Source organism: Microcebus murinus, chromosome 6, assembly GCF_040939455.1.
Source record: "Microcebus murinus isolate Inina chromosome 6, M.murinus_Inina_mat1.0, whole genome shotgun sequence".
Taxonomy (NCBI): domain Eukaryota; kingdom Metazoa; phylum Chordata; class Mammalia; order Primates; family Cheirogaleidae; genus Microcebus; species Microcebus murinus.
Genome location: NC_134109.1, coordinates 36,118,362 through 36,134,055, shown reverse-complemented (window position 1 = coordinate 36,134,055; position 15,694 = coordinate 36,118,362). Strand labels below are relative to the sequence as shown.

General features: G+C 38.2%; 1 protein-coding gene across 1 annotated transcript in view; it reads right to left on the bottom strand.

The window, feature by feature from the left end:
• ESR2 (estrogen receptor 2) overlaps window positions 1-15,694 on the bottom strand; it is a 69,934-nt gene that overhangs the window by 41,921 nt on the left and 12,319 nt on the right. Inside the window, exons 2-3 of the mRNA XM_012777675.3 lie at window positions 11,516-11,971; window positions 9,088-9,260 (exon numbers count right to left, since the gene is read on the bottom strand). Of these exons, the coding sequence (XP_012633129.1) occupies window positions 9,088-9,260; window positions 11,516-11,934 (592 nt within the window). The 5' untranslated portion in view covers window positions 11,935-11,971. The remainder of the gene's footprint in view (window positions 1-9,087; window positions 9,261-11,515; window positions 11,972-15,694) is intronic.

Sequence of the window (15,694 nt, the reverse complement as noted above, 5' to 3'; positions counted from 1 at the left end):
TGCTAGACAGGGTGATGAAGCTACTTGGGTCTGATAGAGGCTTAAGAAACAGAAATTATAATAATAAAAAAAAAAGATGAAAAGGAACAGAATAGGATTTTAGGTGCCTTTATTTCTTAATTGTGTCTTTTGATAAACAATATGGCCTGAACCTCTTATATGAAGGCTGTAATGGGCCAGAACTTCAGTGTGGAGAATGGATGAATCTCAATGATAAACAAAATGAACAAGTCATAAAAGAAACAAGTCACAAAAGAACATCTAGGAGAAATTTCATTTACGTAAAGTTCAAAAACAGAGAAAATGAAATTATAGTGCTTAGGGATGACTGTATAAGTGGCAGACCACAGCAAGGAAGGCAAAAGATAGGACTGTCTCACTTCTGGAGGGAGAGGAGCTGTGATTAGAAAGACCACCACAGTGACCCTGGGGCGCTGCTGTATTCTATTTAATTGCCTGAGCACTAGTTACACAGCAATTTGCTTTATAATTATTCTTTAAACTGCACATGCTGCATGCAGAATTCTACATGTATGTTATCATATGATAAAAAGTTATTTAAAAACTCCAACCTTGTAATAGTCTTTCCAATCTCTTAAATCTAAATGGATCTCTCTCACGTGGCAAAGAAGATGCATGTGAAGTACAACCATGTTTTACAAGCTTTTCTTAGGTTCCTTTTCTTCTGTTACACTTATTAATTACAGTTAATATCTTTTATTTCAGACAATAGCATATCTAGTATGGCCACGATTCATCTATCTTTAATCTACCATCTTTCTCTCTATATATGAGGACAGAGAGCTAGAAGGCTCATCACCAACCAATTATTTCTGAGTGGTAGAATTTGGGGTTGATTTAACTTTTTTCTGCATTGTATTTTTCTGCATAGTTTGGATGTTTTATCATGAGCATATATCATCTTTACAAAAATGAAGTGTTTTGCTGTTCTTAATAATGCTGCAGTGAGCAGGCTGAGGAGGGTGCCTATGCAGGAGCGTGGGGTGGGTGGTGGTGGACCCTGAGCAGGGTGAAAAAGGTTTCTCTGTGAGACAGTCCCCAGTGCAGGGCACTGAAGCCAAAGCGGAGTGAAAAATGTGTCCACCAGAAAGAGGGACAGTGACAGCAATAGAAAATTTTTTAGCCCATAAAGTTATTAATCAAATAAGTAAATATATTAAGGATCATAACACCCAGCTCCTTGTGGTAAAGAAAGAAGACACGCACTCTGGGAGGCCAAGGGGGGTGGATCGTTTGAGCTCAGGAGTTTGTGACCAGCCTGAGCAAGAGCGAGACCCTGTCTCTATCAAAAGTAGAAAAAATTAGCCGGGCATGGTGGTGCATGCCTGTAGTTCCAGCTACTAGGAAGGCTGAGGCACAAGGATCGCTTGAGCCCAGGAGTTTGAGGTTGCTGTGAGCTAGGCTGATCCCACAGCACTCTAGCCCAAGCAACAGAGTGAGAATCTGTCTCAAAAAAGAAAGGAAGGAGACACAAATATAGAAAGGGAGAAAACTAGAACAAATCTTGTGGTATTGAATTGGAATCAAAGATATTGGGGTGAAAGTATGGTTTTCAATACGTATAGATATAGAAACAAATGTATATTATGCGTATATAATATGGATATATATGTATACACACAAATATATTCCCTTACTATCCTCTGAGAGGGCCCAGGAATAGGATATCAGTAATAAGCAAACTATTACCCAGATCTTGGTTTATAAATATCATTTTCCCCTAAGAACAAACAAGGCTCCATGGAAAAACTTATTAAAGGACTGGGGTCAATAAAGTACAAGATAAGCTTGAAACATCTTACAGTGCCAGGAAGTAAAGGAGTGCCCAAAGAATTATGGGTACATGTCAAAAAAGACACAGAAGCCAGTTTAAGGGCTCCTACTGGCAAAATTGGAGATCATTTAGACATCAAATTAATAAATAAGGACACTAACAGATAGTAACCCATTGTAAAAAAAAAAAATAGGAAACCATAAGTTATGCTGATATAAATTAATTAATTGAAGGTTTAATGAGGAATGGGATAGTTACATAGCCTCAAGGGATCTCCTAACAAAAATACTCATTAATTACAAAGGGAAAAGGTAATTTTAGAGTCAAAGCCTGGTAGACATCACTTTAACCAAATATCAACGTGAACATCACTAGTAATAGGACAAATTGAAATCATGCACCACATGAAAGGAGCTAGCAAGAGGACCATAGCATCATTTCTGTGACGATGAGGAAACATCAAACAAACCCAAAATGAGGGATATTCTACAAGGTAACTGGCTTAAATCTTCAAAAGTGTCAACATCATGAAAACCAAGGAAAGACTAGGGAACTGTCCTAGAGAGACAGAGGCTAAACACAACTAAGCGCAAAATGTGATTCTGAACTGTGGGGGGCGCTGTCATCGAAATTGGCAAAGTTTAAATGGAGTCTGAAGATGAGATGGTAGTAATGTATCAGTGCTAATTTCCCAATTTTTTTTTTTTTTTTTTGAGACAGAGTCTCAACTCTGTTGCCCAAGCTAGAGTGCCATGTCATCAGCCTAGCTCATAGCAACCTCAAACTCCTGGGCTCAAGTGATCCTCCTGCCTCAGCCTCCCCAGTAGCTGGGACTATAGGCATGTGTGGGCCACCATGTCCGGCTAATTTTTTCTATATATTTTTTAGTTGGCCAAACTAATTTCTTCTATTTTTTAATAGAGACGTGGTCTCGCTCTTGCTCAGTCTGGTTTTGAACTCCTGACCTTGAGTGATCCACCCACCTCAGCCTCCCAGAGTAATTTCCCAATTTTGACAGTTGTGTTGAGCTATATAGAAAATACATGTGAAAGTATTTGAGGGTAGCGGGGAGGGGACACAAAAAAAGAAAAAAGAAAATATATTTGGGAGTAATGGGGCATAATGTCAGCAATTCATTCTCAAATTATTCCAGGAAAAAAGGTTCTTTATATTATATATGCACATTTCTCCAAGTTTGAAATTCATTTAAAAAAAAATATTTCCATTGGATCCCCAAACAATATAGCTGCTTATTCACTCAAATACAGATAAATACAAATACTCAAATACAGATAAACTGAAATTTATATTTCACATTGTTTTAATTCCTGAAATTAATTTTCTTTTCCCAACTCAGCAGTTTTTAAAGAACATTCCCCAAAAGACATGGTTTCGTGTTTGGTCCATAACCAAATACTATAATTCTATCCAACTTTAGGTAGATTCCAATAACATTTGTTCAACAAAACACAAATTGAAATTCAGTTGTTAGTGGCTTCATCACCATGTCCTGCATTGGTCTCAAGTAACAGCAAAGGTATGAACTATACAGTTCCAGAAGTAGTGAGACACCTCCCCTTATAGATGTAAAAGCACTCTATGGATGACTCCCTAGGGCCACATGCAGGAAGCAATGCCTGCCCAGCCTGACACACCATGTGGTTTCCAGTAGTTTTCATCAACATTTAATCCCATAACTAAGATCCTCCTTTTACAAATGAAAAACACTTAAGCTCAGTTAATAATCTCCTTAAGGAGATATAATATAATAAAGGAGATAATAATATAACAAAGGGAGATAATATAATAATATAAATATATAATATATATTATAATAATATAAAAAAGGAGATAATTTCCTTTTAACTTTTTTTATAAAAAACACAAATAAATTAGGACCTAACATTTCCTTATGTAATGACTATCACAAAGATTCCTTCCAAAATAATTTAATCTTTACTTCTCCTAAGGATGGAAAACCCATGTAATAAGATTATTCTAGGCCAGGCACAGGGGCTCACGCTTATAATCCTAGCACTTGGGGAGGCCAAGACAGGAGGATTGCTTAAGGCCAGGAGGAGTTTAAGACCAGCCCGAGGAAGGGTGAAACCCCATCTCTACAAAAAAAATAGGAAAATTAGCCAGGCAAGGTGGCATGTGCCTGTAGTGCCAGCTACTTGGAAGGCTGAGGCAGGCAGGTGGATTGCTTGAGACAAGGAATTTGAGGTTGCAGTGAGCTATGATGACACCACTGTACTCTGCCTGGGTGACAGAATGAGATCCTGTCTCAAAAATAAAATTATTTGGACATTCCTTTGGACAAATAAACAAGAAAAAAATGGCCAAGACCTTTTTTTTTTTTTTAACTTGTACTAGCAGGTATAAAAGGCATAATAAGGCCAGGCATGGTGGCTTACACCTGTAATCATAGCACTCTGGGAGGCCAAGGCAGGAGGATCCCTTGAGCTCAGGAGTTCAAGACAAACCTGAGCAAAACTGAGACTCCATCTCTCCTAAAAATAGAAAAAATTAGCCTGGCACAGTGGCATGCGCCTATAATCCCAGCTACTCAGGAGGCTGAGGCAGGAGGATCCCTTGAGCCCAGGAGTTTGAGGTTGCAGTGAGCTATGATGACACCACTGCACTCTAGCCTAGGGCAACAAAAGTGAGACTCTGTCTCAAAAAAGAAAAAGTGTAGTAAAATTACAATAGTTAAAATAATATAGTACTTAATACAAGAACAAAGAGATAGAACAAAAGAACAGAAGAAAATGCTAGTTTATATAAGAACTAGATATATCATATATACATATATAGAAGCAAAAAAATCAATAGAAACATGAAAAGATGCTCAAAATCATCAGCAATTAGGGAAATGCAAATTAAAACTATAATGAGGTATTACTATATATCCATTAGAATGACTAAAGTAGAGCAATGGGAACTCTCATACATTCTTGTCAAGAATGCAAAATGGTCTAGCCACTTTGGAAAATAATGTTTTTTTCCCATTCTTCCCAGAAAAGCATGTTAGTTTAGTTTCTAATAAACATACACTTACCATACAATCAGTAATTTAAATCCTAGATACTCGAGAGAACAAAACATGTCTGCACAGGGAGATTTGCATGATTATTCATAACAGTTTTATCTAAAATAGCACAAAACTGGAAACAACCCAAATTAATGAATATACAAACTGTGGCATATCTATACATTGGAATATTACTCAGCAACAAAAAGAAATGAGCTACTGATACATGAAACAACAGGTAATCCCAAAGGCATCAATGATAAGTGAAAGCCAAACACAAATGGTTGTACACTTTATGATTCTATCATGGGATATTCTAGAAAAGGTAAAACTATAATGACAGAAAACAGATCAGTGGTTCCCAGGGCCGGGGAAATTGGCTGCAATGGATACAAAGGAACTCTTTGGGGTGCTGATAACATTCATATCTTAATTATGGTGGTGGTTACATGACTACATATATTTTTAAAACTCATAAACCTATAATTACAATAGGTAAATTTTAATGTATATAAATTATATCTCAAAGTCAACTTTTAAAAAATCAGCTTCTATATTTTAAGTCAATGAAAGATGGATGAATTTATTCAATAAAACAATTTGGAGAAAATTGACTATTTTGAGATGAATACATTTCATTCTTATTTCACTCAGTATGCCAAATGTATAACATATTCCTTTTGAATTAAATAATGAAATGTAAAGACAAACTATTATCAATGTTGGTGATATTTGACTATTTAAAGATGAAATATTTCTTCATGTCAAAATCAGAGTCAACTGGAATATTTGTTGTACATGTGATAAAAGGTTAACAATATAAAAAGCACATAGTAATGTATAAGGAAAATGCCAGAGCCCAACAGAAAAATGGGCAAGATCTCTGAATAAAGAAGATAAAAGAAAGAAATACAAATGGCAGATAAATTTGTAAGAAAACATTTACCTCACTAGTAAAGAGAAGCAAATTAGAAACCAAATGCTACCATATATCACCCATAAATCTAGCAAGATTTCTTCTTTGTGGTGATAAGACTTGGTGCTACCAAGAGTTTGGTAAAACCAACACTCATACACTGCAGGTAGAAGAGTAAGTTTGTGCAACTTTTCTAAGGAACACTTGAAAACATCTGTCAAGAATTTTAAACATTAATATACTCTGACCCTATAGATTTGTTCTAAAAATATATTCAAAGAAACTATTAGAGATTTTTTCAAAGCTTCATGAACATATATATTAACCACAGCATTATTTAAAATAATAAAAATAACTGACAATAAGGTCTTCTATAATGAAGAGTAAAACAAATCGGATCACAAGATAGAATATTATATAGTTGTGAAAAAGGTTTCTGGAAATCTAACGACCTGGGAAATGCTTACCAAACAGCATTAAGTGAAAAAGGATACAGAACTCTATGCATAACAGGAGCCCAAATAATTTTTCAAAAATATCATTCAAGGAATTGTTGAGTGGCAGCAGTGAACAAAATGGACATTCTTATTCCCATAAAATGTATAATCTATTGTCTTGTTCACCATCATATCTATAGAGCCTAGCACAGTGCACAATAAGTATTTGTTAAATAACTACCAATAGGAAAAAGAACAAAAAGCAAAGAGCAAGCCTGAAAAATAAGCTATGCCTTAGTCTGGACCAGCAGTGATGAGGACCCTCTCCTGGCACCCTCTTTCCTCTGTGCTCCATAACCCAGCAGAGAGACAGCAGCACGTATCACTCTTCTGGAACTCACTGTGGTCGAAGAAGCCAACGAGGTCAGCACCAATGGGATGCCAAGCACCACACAGCTTCCAGGGTACTTGCACAGTGAAGGGGACAGAAATATGACTAGGATATGGTCAAGTAGCTTACAAATTAAATTGGCAGGACAAGTTTAAAATTATAAAAACAAAAGAACGTTAAATGCAAGGAATTTCTCAAGTTAATAGTAGCACCATCCCATCCTATTTGAGACAATTTTAAAAACTGAGTGGCCATTTTCAGTTAATGCAATGCATTTGTGCCAAAAACATGACAGAGCCAAAGAAAAGATAATTTAGGCACTGAACAATTGTAAGAGCTTTAACTCTTTCCCTTTTTCACATTTAGAATTTGACAGTTCTGGCTGATGTAGTAGGAAGGAACGACACAGGGAAAGCAGAGGACACTTACTTTCAACTGTTACCAGCTCTAGTCTCAGGGTTCAGAGATATTTCAGGTAGGCAGATGTTTCTCCAAATCAAAAAAGAAGGGTCTCTTTTTTAAAGATATAGTTAGTTATGAAGGAGCTCAGGAAATTTCACACCAAAATATGACTCCTTAGTATAAAGAATATCTTGAATTAAAGGCCCTTCAAGATCAAAAAGCATTGGAAGAGACGTTCCCCCTATCTGCATGAACCGGACTGACCAACCAAAAGAACAATTGACTTCCCTTCCTCTACTTGTTATTGTAGTATATTGCAGGAAAAACCAGATCAAGAATGTAACTAGACCCGGTCCAAATCATCTTAGATATAATGCCTGTCTCTTCAGTTAATTTGCAAAGAGAATCCTTTATAAGTCAATCTGTTCCCCCATCCATTTATCCTCCCTAGCAACTATTTATTGCCCCTAAACAGAATTACCTATACTGCTCATCTCTGCAGACCTTCTAAAAGGCAGGTATAAAAGTGTCTGGGTGCCACTGGAATACTGAATAATCACTCTGTGATTCTCCTCATGTGCATGGTACATAAACCTCTTTCTTTTATGAATCTGCCTTAATTGTGAGTTGATCTTTCAGTGAACTTTCAAGCAAAAAGGGCAAGTTTCCCCTCACCCTCACAGTTTTAATAGGTCAGTATATCCTTAAGGGGTAAAATCGTGGAACTTCAGCAAGATATAGAATTGTTAATTTATCAAGAGTTCAGTTCTGACCTTTAGAAAATCTGAATTGTTCTTATACATGGCAGGGAACTGGACCTGGCCTTACAATCTACTGCTATAATTATCATAAATAAAAATATTTAAGCACTATATATGTTTTCACATAGTCAACCTCATTTCATCTATAGAACAACTCTAAATATCTCCATTCCACAGAGAAGGAAACAGGCTGGGAGGTGAAGTCATAGCTCTATTAAGTGGAAACTGCAGGACAAAGAGGTGGCCATTCATACAGGGTGAATTTCGGGGACACTAGGAAGGTGATCTTCCAATATCGTACTCATCACCCTCTGGATTCTATCAGTGTTTCTCTGCTTGAGGTAAAATGTCTTCTTAATGTAGAGTTATCAATGGGTGAGTTAACTTAGTAAGTTGCTATTTACTAAATAACTTGCCATTTGCACACTATGAATTCCCTTAACCTTGCTGTGCTTAACTGGTGAAGAACAAAGCACTTTGAGGCTCTGATAGAAAAGGAAAGGGAGCTCTCAGGTGGGACACAGGACACTGCTCAGAGGGGACTGTTCGGGCAGGGGTTATGGGGCAGAGAGACAGAAGCAGAAGTCACCAAGAAAGTCAGCCAGCAAATCAGGGCTGGCAAGAGAGGGGGAGTGTGGCAAGAACGTGCATGGACATGGCTGACTGACCTTGAAACCAGATGTGCACGACTTGAAGTTGATGAAAAAGGTTATTAAAAAAAAAAAAAAAAAAAAAAAGACAGCCCAGAAGGAATTTGGAGAAAGTTAGGGAAATGATCTAAACCCAGCCTAGGAAACAAGGGGATTGTGAACTGAGGCTCTACTAGCCCAGGGGAAGACAAGCTTCTAGATCAATCTCAAAGTCCACTGCAGTTGAATTCCTGAGTGCTGACCGTCCCCATAAAATGTATTCATTCTCCCTCCCTCAGAAGCTAGCCCACCATCATGACCATTAAGCAAACCACACATTAAACATAAGTCAAAGAAAGAAACGATCTTTGCAGCTCCTAACGAGCACGTTTTCTTCCACGAGGTGTCTTCACAAGGTTGTAACTAGGTGTCCTCTCCCTAGCACCCCTGCGGGTGAAGGTGGGGGCAAGACCCATTCGAATCGGCTTTATAAGCTTGAGGTTCTGAGGTAGAGATCTGCAATTAAAGACAAAGAGCTCTGCACTCAAACAATCCACTCCATCGCCCAATCCACTGCCAAACACGTATGATCCTCTGAACTGCTCATCAAGTACTTTTTGTAACAAATAGGCCACTGGTGCAATTTCTGCCAAGTCATGTCTGCAAAATCATTTGAAAGCTAAAGTGGAAAACTGAAGAAGCAGTTAACAACACCCTTGTACCTTGAATGCTTCTTTTAAAAAAGGCCTTGCATCCTTCACACGACCAGACTCCATAGTGGTAACCCGACGCGTAATCACTGCAGACTGCACAGAAGTGCGCGTCCCGCTTTGAACCTGGACCATTGACGGGGCTGGCACAACTGCTCCCACTGACCTTCCTTTTCAGAGTCTCTCTGGGGAGTGAAGAAAAGAACCATTTTAAAAAAGCATAAAAGGGAAAGGATGGACTTTCTACAAAAAATAGCATGAACATTGCCTGATTGGATCTCTATGACCTTCAGGGCTCATGATAAATATATTCCAAAAAATCTGAAAGAACAAAACCTTTGACACTGACATCAGATCTATGAAGAGTCACACTGTGTGGCTGAGTGGTGTTTGAAGGTGGTCCAGTTAGTTTGTGCCCACCCATGCAGTGCTATAGTAGCCACAGGGCAAGGCGTATTTCTGAGGGTAATAAAAGTAGCAGCCTAGGCCATGTGCGGTGGCTCACACCTTTAATCCTAGCATTATGGGAAAGTGAGGCTCAAGACCAGCCTGAACAAGAGCTAGACCTCATCTCTACAAAAAAATACAAAAATTAGCTGGTCACGGTGGGGTACACCTGTAGTCTCAGCTACTTAGGAGGCTGAGACAGGAGGATTGCTTAAGCCCAGCAGTTTGAGGCTTCATTGAGCTATGATTGTGCTACTACACTCCAGCCCTGGCAATTGAACAAGACCTTGTCTCAAAAAAAAAAAAAAAAAAAACCTGTCCTGATTAAATGTTACCCAAGCAGGATATGCAGCAGGCTTCCATAGTTATTAGAGTTCAACGCTGAATGGATGGGCCTGAACTCACACAAACACTTCCAGACATCGGTCATTCCCAACAGTGGTGCTGCGTAGCCCTTCAGATGTTTGAGGTTCCCATGTAAATGGAGGACAAAAATCTCTCATTCTGCAATTTCAGATAAAGGCCTAGATTAAAAATAACCTTAAGAGGAGTAACAAACGAACTTTAAGTTACCTTGGAATGATCACGATGGCTAAAAAAAAGAGAAAGAGAAAAAGGGGAGAGGGAGAGAAAGGGAAGAGAAGAGAAAGGGAGAGGGAAGGAAGCGAGGGAGTGCATGCCTGTCCTGAGAAGGCATTGGGGAAGCAGAGGCCCGTGTGGGATGAGGGGCAGAGGAGCAGAGGTTCACAGAGGGATGAAGAGACCAGCAAGGGAGCACTGAACCGCACCAGGACCCTGTCCTGCTGGTTCCTGGCTTTGCCAGGGCGTGTTCCTTTTGGAAAGGGGAAAGGGAATGGTAGAGGTATTGATTTATAAATATTTTATATTATAGTTGAATTTGCCCACATAGTAGCATAACATTGATTAGAATTCAGGCTTAGAACAAAATATTTTTCTTCCTTTAAAGGCTGAAGAAAAACATTACTCCAAAAAAAGTTATCTACGATTTTTATATTCTCTTATTTTATCAATAAATAAAATGTTTTTTAAAATACAAATAAAATTATGGTATACTATTGCTTTCTCAAAACTTTATGGCAACATTTGCAAGTGATAAATTTCAATATCCAAGATACTCTTAGTACTTTGTTGCTTTGGAAGTTTATCTCCCCCTCCTCCTTCCCTCCATACCATCTCTTCTCATCATACCTATAATTATCATTTAAAATGTTACAAGTTTGATGGGAATAATCCATGACACCTTGCAATTTGGGGGTTTTTTGGAGACAGCATATTGCTCTGTCACCTGGGCTAGAGTACCGTAGCGTCAGCCTAGTGCACAGCAACCTCAAACTCCTGGGCTCAAGTGATCCTCCTGCCTCTGCCTCCCAAGTAGCTGGGACTACATGTAAGAGCCACCACGCCTGGCTGATACCTTGTATTTAAAGAGTGCAAATATTCTTTTTAACTTCAGGAAATTTCAACTGAAGCCTTCAATGTTATAGTTTCCCACCAATCTTTATAAAATGTTATTTTAGTTCATTTTAAAAAGCTCATACCAATTATCTGTCTTTTCAGGCTTCACATGTCAGTATTTCATTTAAGTTATAATACTGCCACAGTTACTGTTATCCTGAAAAAAATTTGTTATGAACACTAAATTGTAATTTTGCTATGGCTCCAACCTGAAAGTAAAAATTTATTTTTCAAACCCAAATACCTCCATCAAGAAAAAAGTGATTTAAGTTCAGTCCTTATTATAAAGATGATAGTCGTAACAGTGAATTCTCCCCCCAGTGCTGATCTAGAAGTGGAACTTTTTAATGAGGACTGGAATATCAGAGTAGAACAAGGCATCATATATTTTAAATGTTCTAAGTAATCTATGTGACTAATAAAGACTTTGTATAATATATCTCTTTCTTCTCCCTATATCATGTAGTGATTTGAGTGATACCCGTGAACTACTATTCAGAATGAAGACTGGATTTACCTGTTTACAGGTAAGGTGTGTTCTAGTGATCTTGCTTCACACCAAGGACTCTTTTGAGGTTCCGCATACAGATGTGACGACTGGCAATGGATCGCTAAAGGAGAGAGGTGCCCAGGAGTTGGCCACAACACATTTGGGCTTGTGGTCTGCCGACCAGGCCCGCCTTCCGAGTTACTGATACTACTGGGAATACTGTAATTCATCACAGCAGGGCTATAGAATGTCATGGCTGAGTATTCATGGCGGCTCTCTACAAAGGAGGAGGGTATATATACGGGGCCATGCTCCAGGGGTAGGATGGATTGACTGCAGTTGTAGGAGGCAGGAGAGTTAAGGCTAGATGGTGAATTTTTGATATCCATGTCTTGAATAGGTAACAACTGAGAAAACTCCTTGTGAGAAGAGGCACAAAGGGACATTATAATGTTCTCAAAGACTCATGGGCAAGTGTAATAGCTGTAAAGAAAAACAAAAGACAATGTTAAGTTAGTTAGAGCTACAGGTTATTAAAAAGTATTCAAACATTTTTATTTAAAAATGTATTTATTAATTCCGATAACAAATGAAACTCTGGCAAAAAAAGTAAATTTAAAAAACATATATAAAAAAATGCATTTGTATGGGATTACAAATACATCCTGAAAGATATACACAAAAGTATTAACCACAGAAGGATGGGAATGTGAAGTGTGGAACTCTCATTATGTTCTACTTCATGCACTTCGTTATTGCTTTTTTTGTTGTTATCCACAAGAATTTTTTTAACAAGAATGTATTATAAAATACTCTTTAAATTAAAAAGCACAGGATTAAGTAAATATCCCAGCAAGTGTTTTTTCTCTGAAACCAGGTAAGTTTATTCGAAAGTTCTTATGGAAAAATAAGCAAGAATAACCAGTAAACCCTAAAAGAGAAGATGAATGAGCAGGGATAGCCTTAACCAATATTCAAAAACACTATGAATCTCCAATAATAAAAAAACAATGAGCATTAGCACGTGAATAGACCTACCAGTATAGCTGTGTCACTTATCAACCTATTGCCTCTCAGTTTGGAATGTGCCCTTCAGTGTAAGCTTTGGGATAAATAACGGAATTCCTCTTGAGTATTTAGAGTGAGCACAATGTTAAGCTTTCTCAGTAGAGGGCGCTATAGGGAAACTACAGGAGGAAGGACTTGTGATTTCGGGCCCTGCAAAGCCCAGCGTGGAGCCTGCCCCCCAGAATAAAGTCCCTTGGCAACCTGGCAGCCTCAGCGTGATAACTATTCCGCAGTCACCTGTCCAGATTGTGGTCACACACCGTGAAGTCATTCACTGTGCAAGACTCATCATCCTGCACAACGTGCATGCTCTAAGTCTTCGGCCTCCAAGAGCACCTGGACTCCCACTGCCAATCACCCGCTGCTTGCACTTCAGAGCTGGCCCGTTGCTCGCCCAGCAATTCCAGGCCAGCTCCCGCCTGGCTGAACCAGCGAACAGCTCTTTTAGTTAGAGCTCACTTTCTCTAGTGAGTTCCGAGACCCCTTCTAAGTCTGTCCTTCCTTGGGTACTTTCCCTTAGCCTTAGGGTACCAAACAGAGTTTCCTTGTACCTAATACTTAATCTCTTATGATAGTTTGTAATTACTTATATTCAACTTCCACCTGTTGAACATTCTGTGCAGTTTCTATCTCCTGATTGGACCCAGACTGCTAAAGTAATAGAATACGAAGTCAAAAAATAGAAAATGTTGGCCGGACACGGTGGCTCACACCTGTAATCCTAGCACTCTGGGAGGCTGAGGCAGGCGGATTGCTCAAGGTCAGGAGTTCGAAACCAGCCTGAGCAAGAGCGAGACCCCATCTCTACTATAAATAGAAAGAAATTAATTGGCCAACTAATATATATAGAAAAAATTAGCTGGGCATGGTGGCACATGCCTGTAGTCCCAGCTACTCGGGAGGCTGAGGCAGCAGGATTGCTTGAGCCCAGGAGTTTGAGGTTGCTGTGAGCTAGGCTGACGCCACGGCACTCACTCTAGCCTGGGCAACAAAGAGAGACTCTGCCTCAAAAAAAAAAAAAAAATATATATATATATATATAAAATGCAAAAACTCAAGTTTTTGGAAATTATGTATATGATGAAAATGGTATCTCAAATCACTGGGAAAACATTGGGCAACAGTATAGCCATCAGAAAAATAACAGTGGGTCCATATATCACACTGTGTACCAGAACAAACTCCAAATGGTTCAGAGATCAAAATGTTAAGAGAGAGATGGAAGGAATGAGGAGAGGGAGGTGGGGAGAAAGGAAAGTGGGGAGGAAGAGGGAGGAGGGAAGCAGCTGCATAAGTTCTAGAAACAAATTTAAGTAAATCCCTTTATAATTCCAAGTGTGAGGAAAACCTTAACCATGCTGGAAATCCAGAAGCAATAATAAAAAAAAAAATGACCAATACATTTAGCACATTAAAGTAAATCTTTGCATATCACAAAAATACCATAAGCAAGGTTAAAAAACTAATGACAAATTGGGAAAAAATATATCAACTTACTTTAGAAAAAGGGGCTAATCTCCCTAATTTATAGGGAGAACTCTTAAGATGAAAAAGACCAAACATTAGAAAAATAGACAAAAGATAAAGAACACAGCAAAAGGAAGGTAAATGGCTTAAACACATAAAAAGATGATCAACCTCATTCATAAAAGTAATACAAATTAAACTGCACCAAGATACCATTTCTCACTTACTACATTTGGTAAAAATTCAAATGTTTGGCAAAAATTCAAATGTTTGACAACAGACTCTCTTGGCAAGGCTGCGAAAAAACAGGGACCCTCTACAATGCTGGTAGGAGCGAAAAATGGTAAACCTCCATGGGTATTGGGCAATACATAATAAAATTACATATGCTTTTTCCCTTTGGATTATGAGTCCATAGTGGTACTCAAAAAAAAAAAAAGAATCACTTGCTGGCATTGTAAATGATAGCTACGTTAGTTCCTCACTCTGAAAATAATAGTTAAAAGAATTAAGTTGATACCCTATCTTTTTTAGCGAATCTATAGTTTATTCCAAGGTCAAGGAGAAACTCTTCTTTACAAAAGAATGCTATCTAAAACATGGCTCAGAAAATAAAATTATAAAGTCAATAAGTCAAATCATTGACAATGACTGCATCTAGATGGTAGGCATATGGATGTTCATTATACTAGCCTTCAACTTTTCTGTAAGTTTGAAATTTTTCATAATAAACAGCTTTGAAGGAAAAAAACCCAAAATTATATGAGATTAAAAATGGAAATTTAAAAAAAAAGATTAGAGTAATTGGAATAAGATCATCTGGAAGAAGGAACAGTGATCATTAATAATGAGACTGGTTGAGAGATATCATTAAATAAAACTTGCCTAAGAAGTTCTTCATCTTCAATAGTTTCAGCTCCAGCTGTGACCTACTTCCATATGTAGGGAACTTGGCTCTCTAGATCTCTGGATTTCTTTTACCAGATATTTTTATTTGCAGTCTCACTCTATTTGTCCTCAAGATACTATGTATCTATGATGCTTTTAATTTTTTTTTTTTCCAAACAAGTCAGTTGTCTGATATGATGCTTTTAAAATATGCCCACAAATTATTCAACATATGTCCCTTCCAAAAGGTAGAGTCCAACCTCCCTTTTGAGGACAGGCTAGATTTAGTTACTCACTTCTTATGAAAAAGATATAGCAAAAGGGATGGTGTGCGACTTCCAAGAATAAATCATAAAAGGCATTGCAGCCTTTTTGTGGCACCCTCTCGGTTCACTTTTTCTGGGGGAAGTTAGCTGCCATGATGTAAGGATACTCAAGTAGCCTCATGAAGGCCTCCTGCCAATGGCCAATGAGGAACTCCAGGCTCCAGCCAACAGCTATCAGCAAGATATTTTGAAAGCAGATCCACCAGCCCCAGTCAAGCCTTCAGATGACCGTAGCCCTGGCTGACATCTTGACTTCAACCTCATGAGAGGACCTAAGCTGGAACCATCCAGCTAAGCTGCTCCTGGATTCCTGACTCTCAGAAACTGTGTGAAGTGATACATGTTTGTTCTCTTAAGCTGCTAAATTCTTTGATAATTTGTTACACAGTAATATATAATTAATACAATATACAAGGTATAATTCATCATTTTTTTCTTGTGAAACCACTCATTTCCT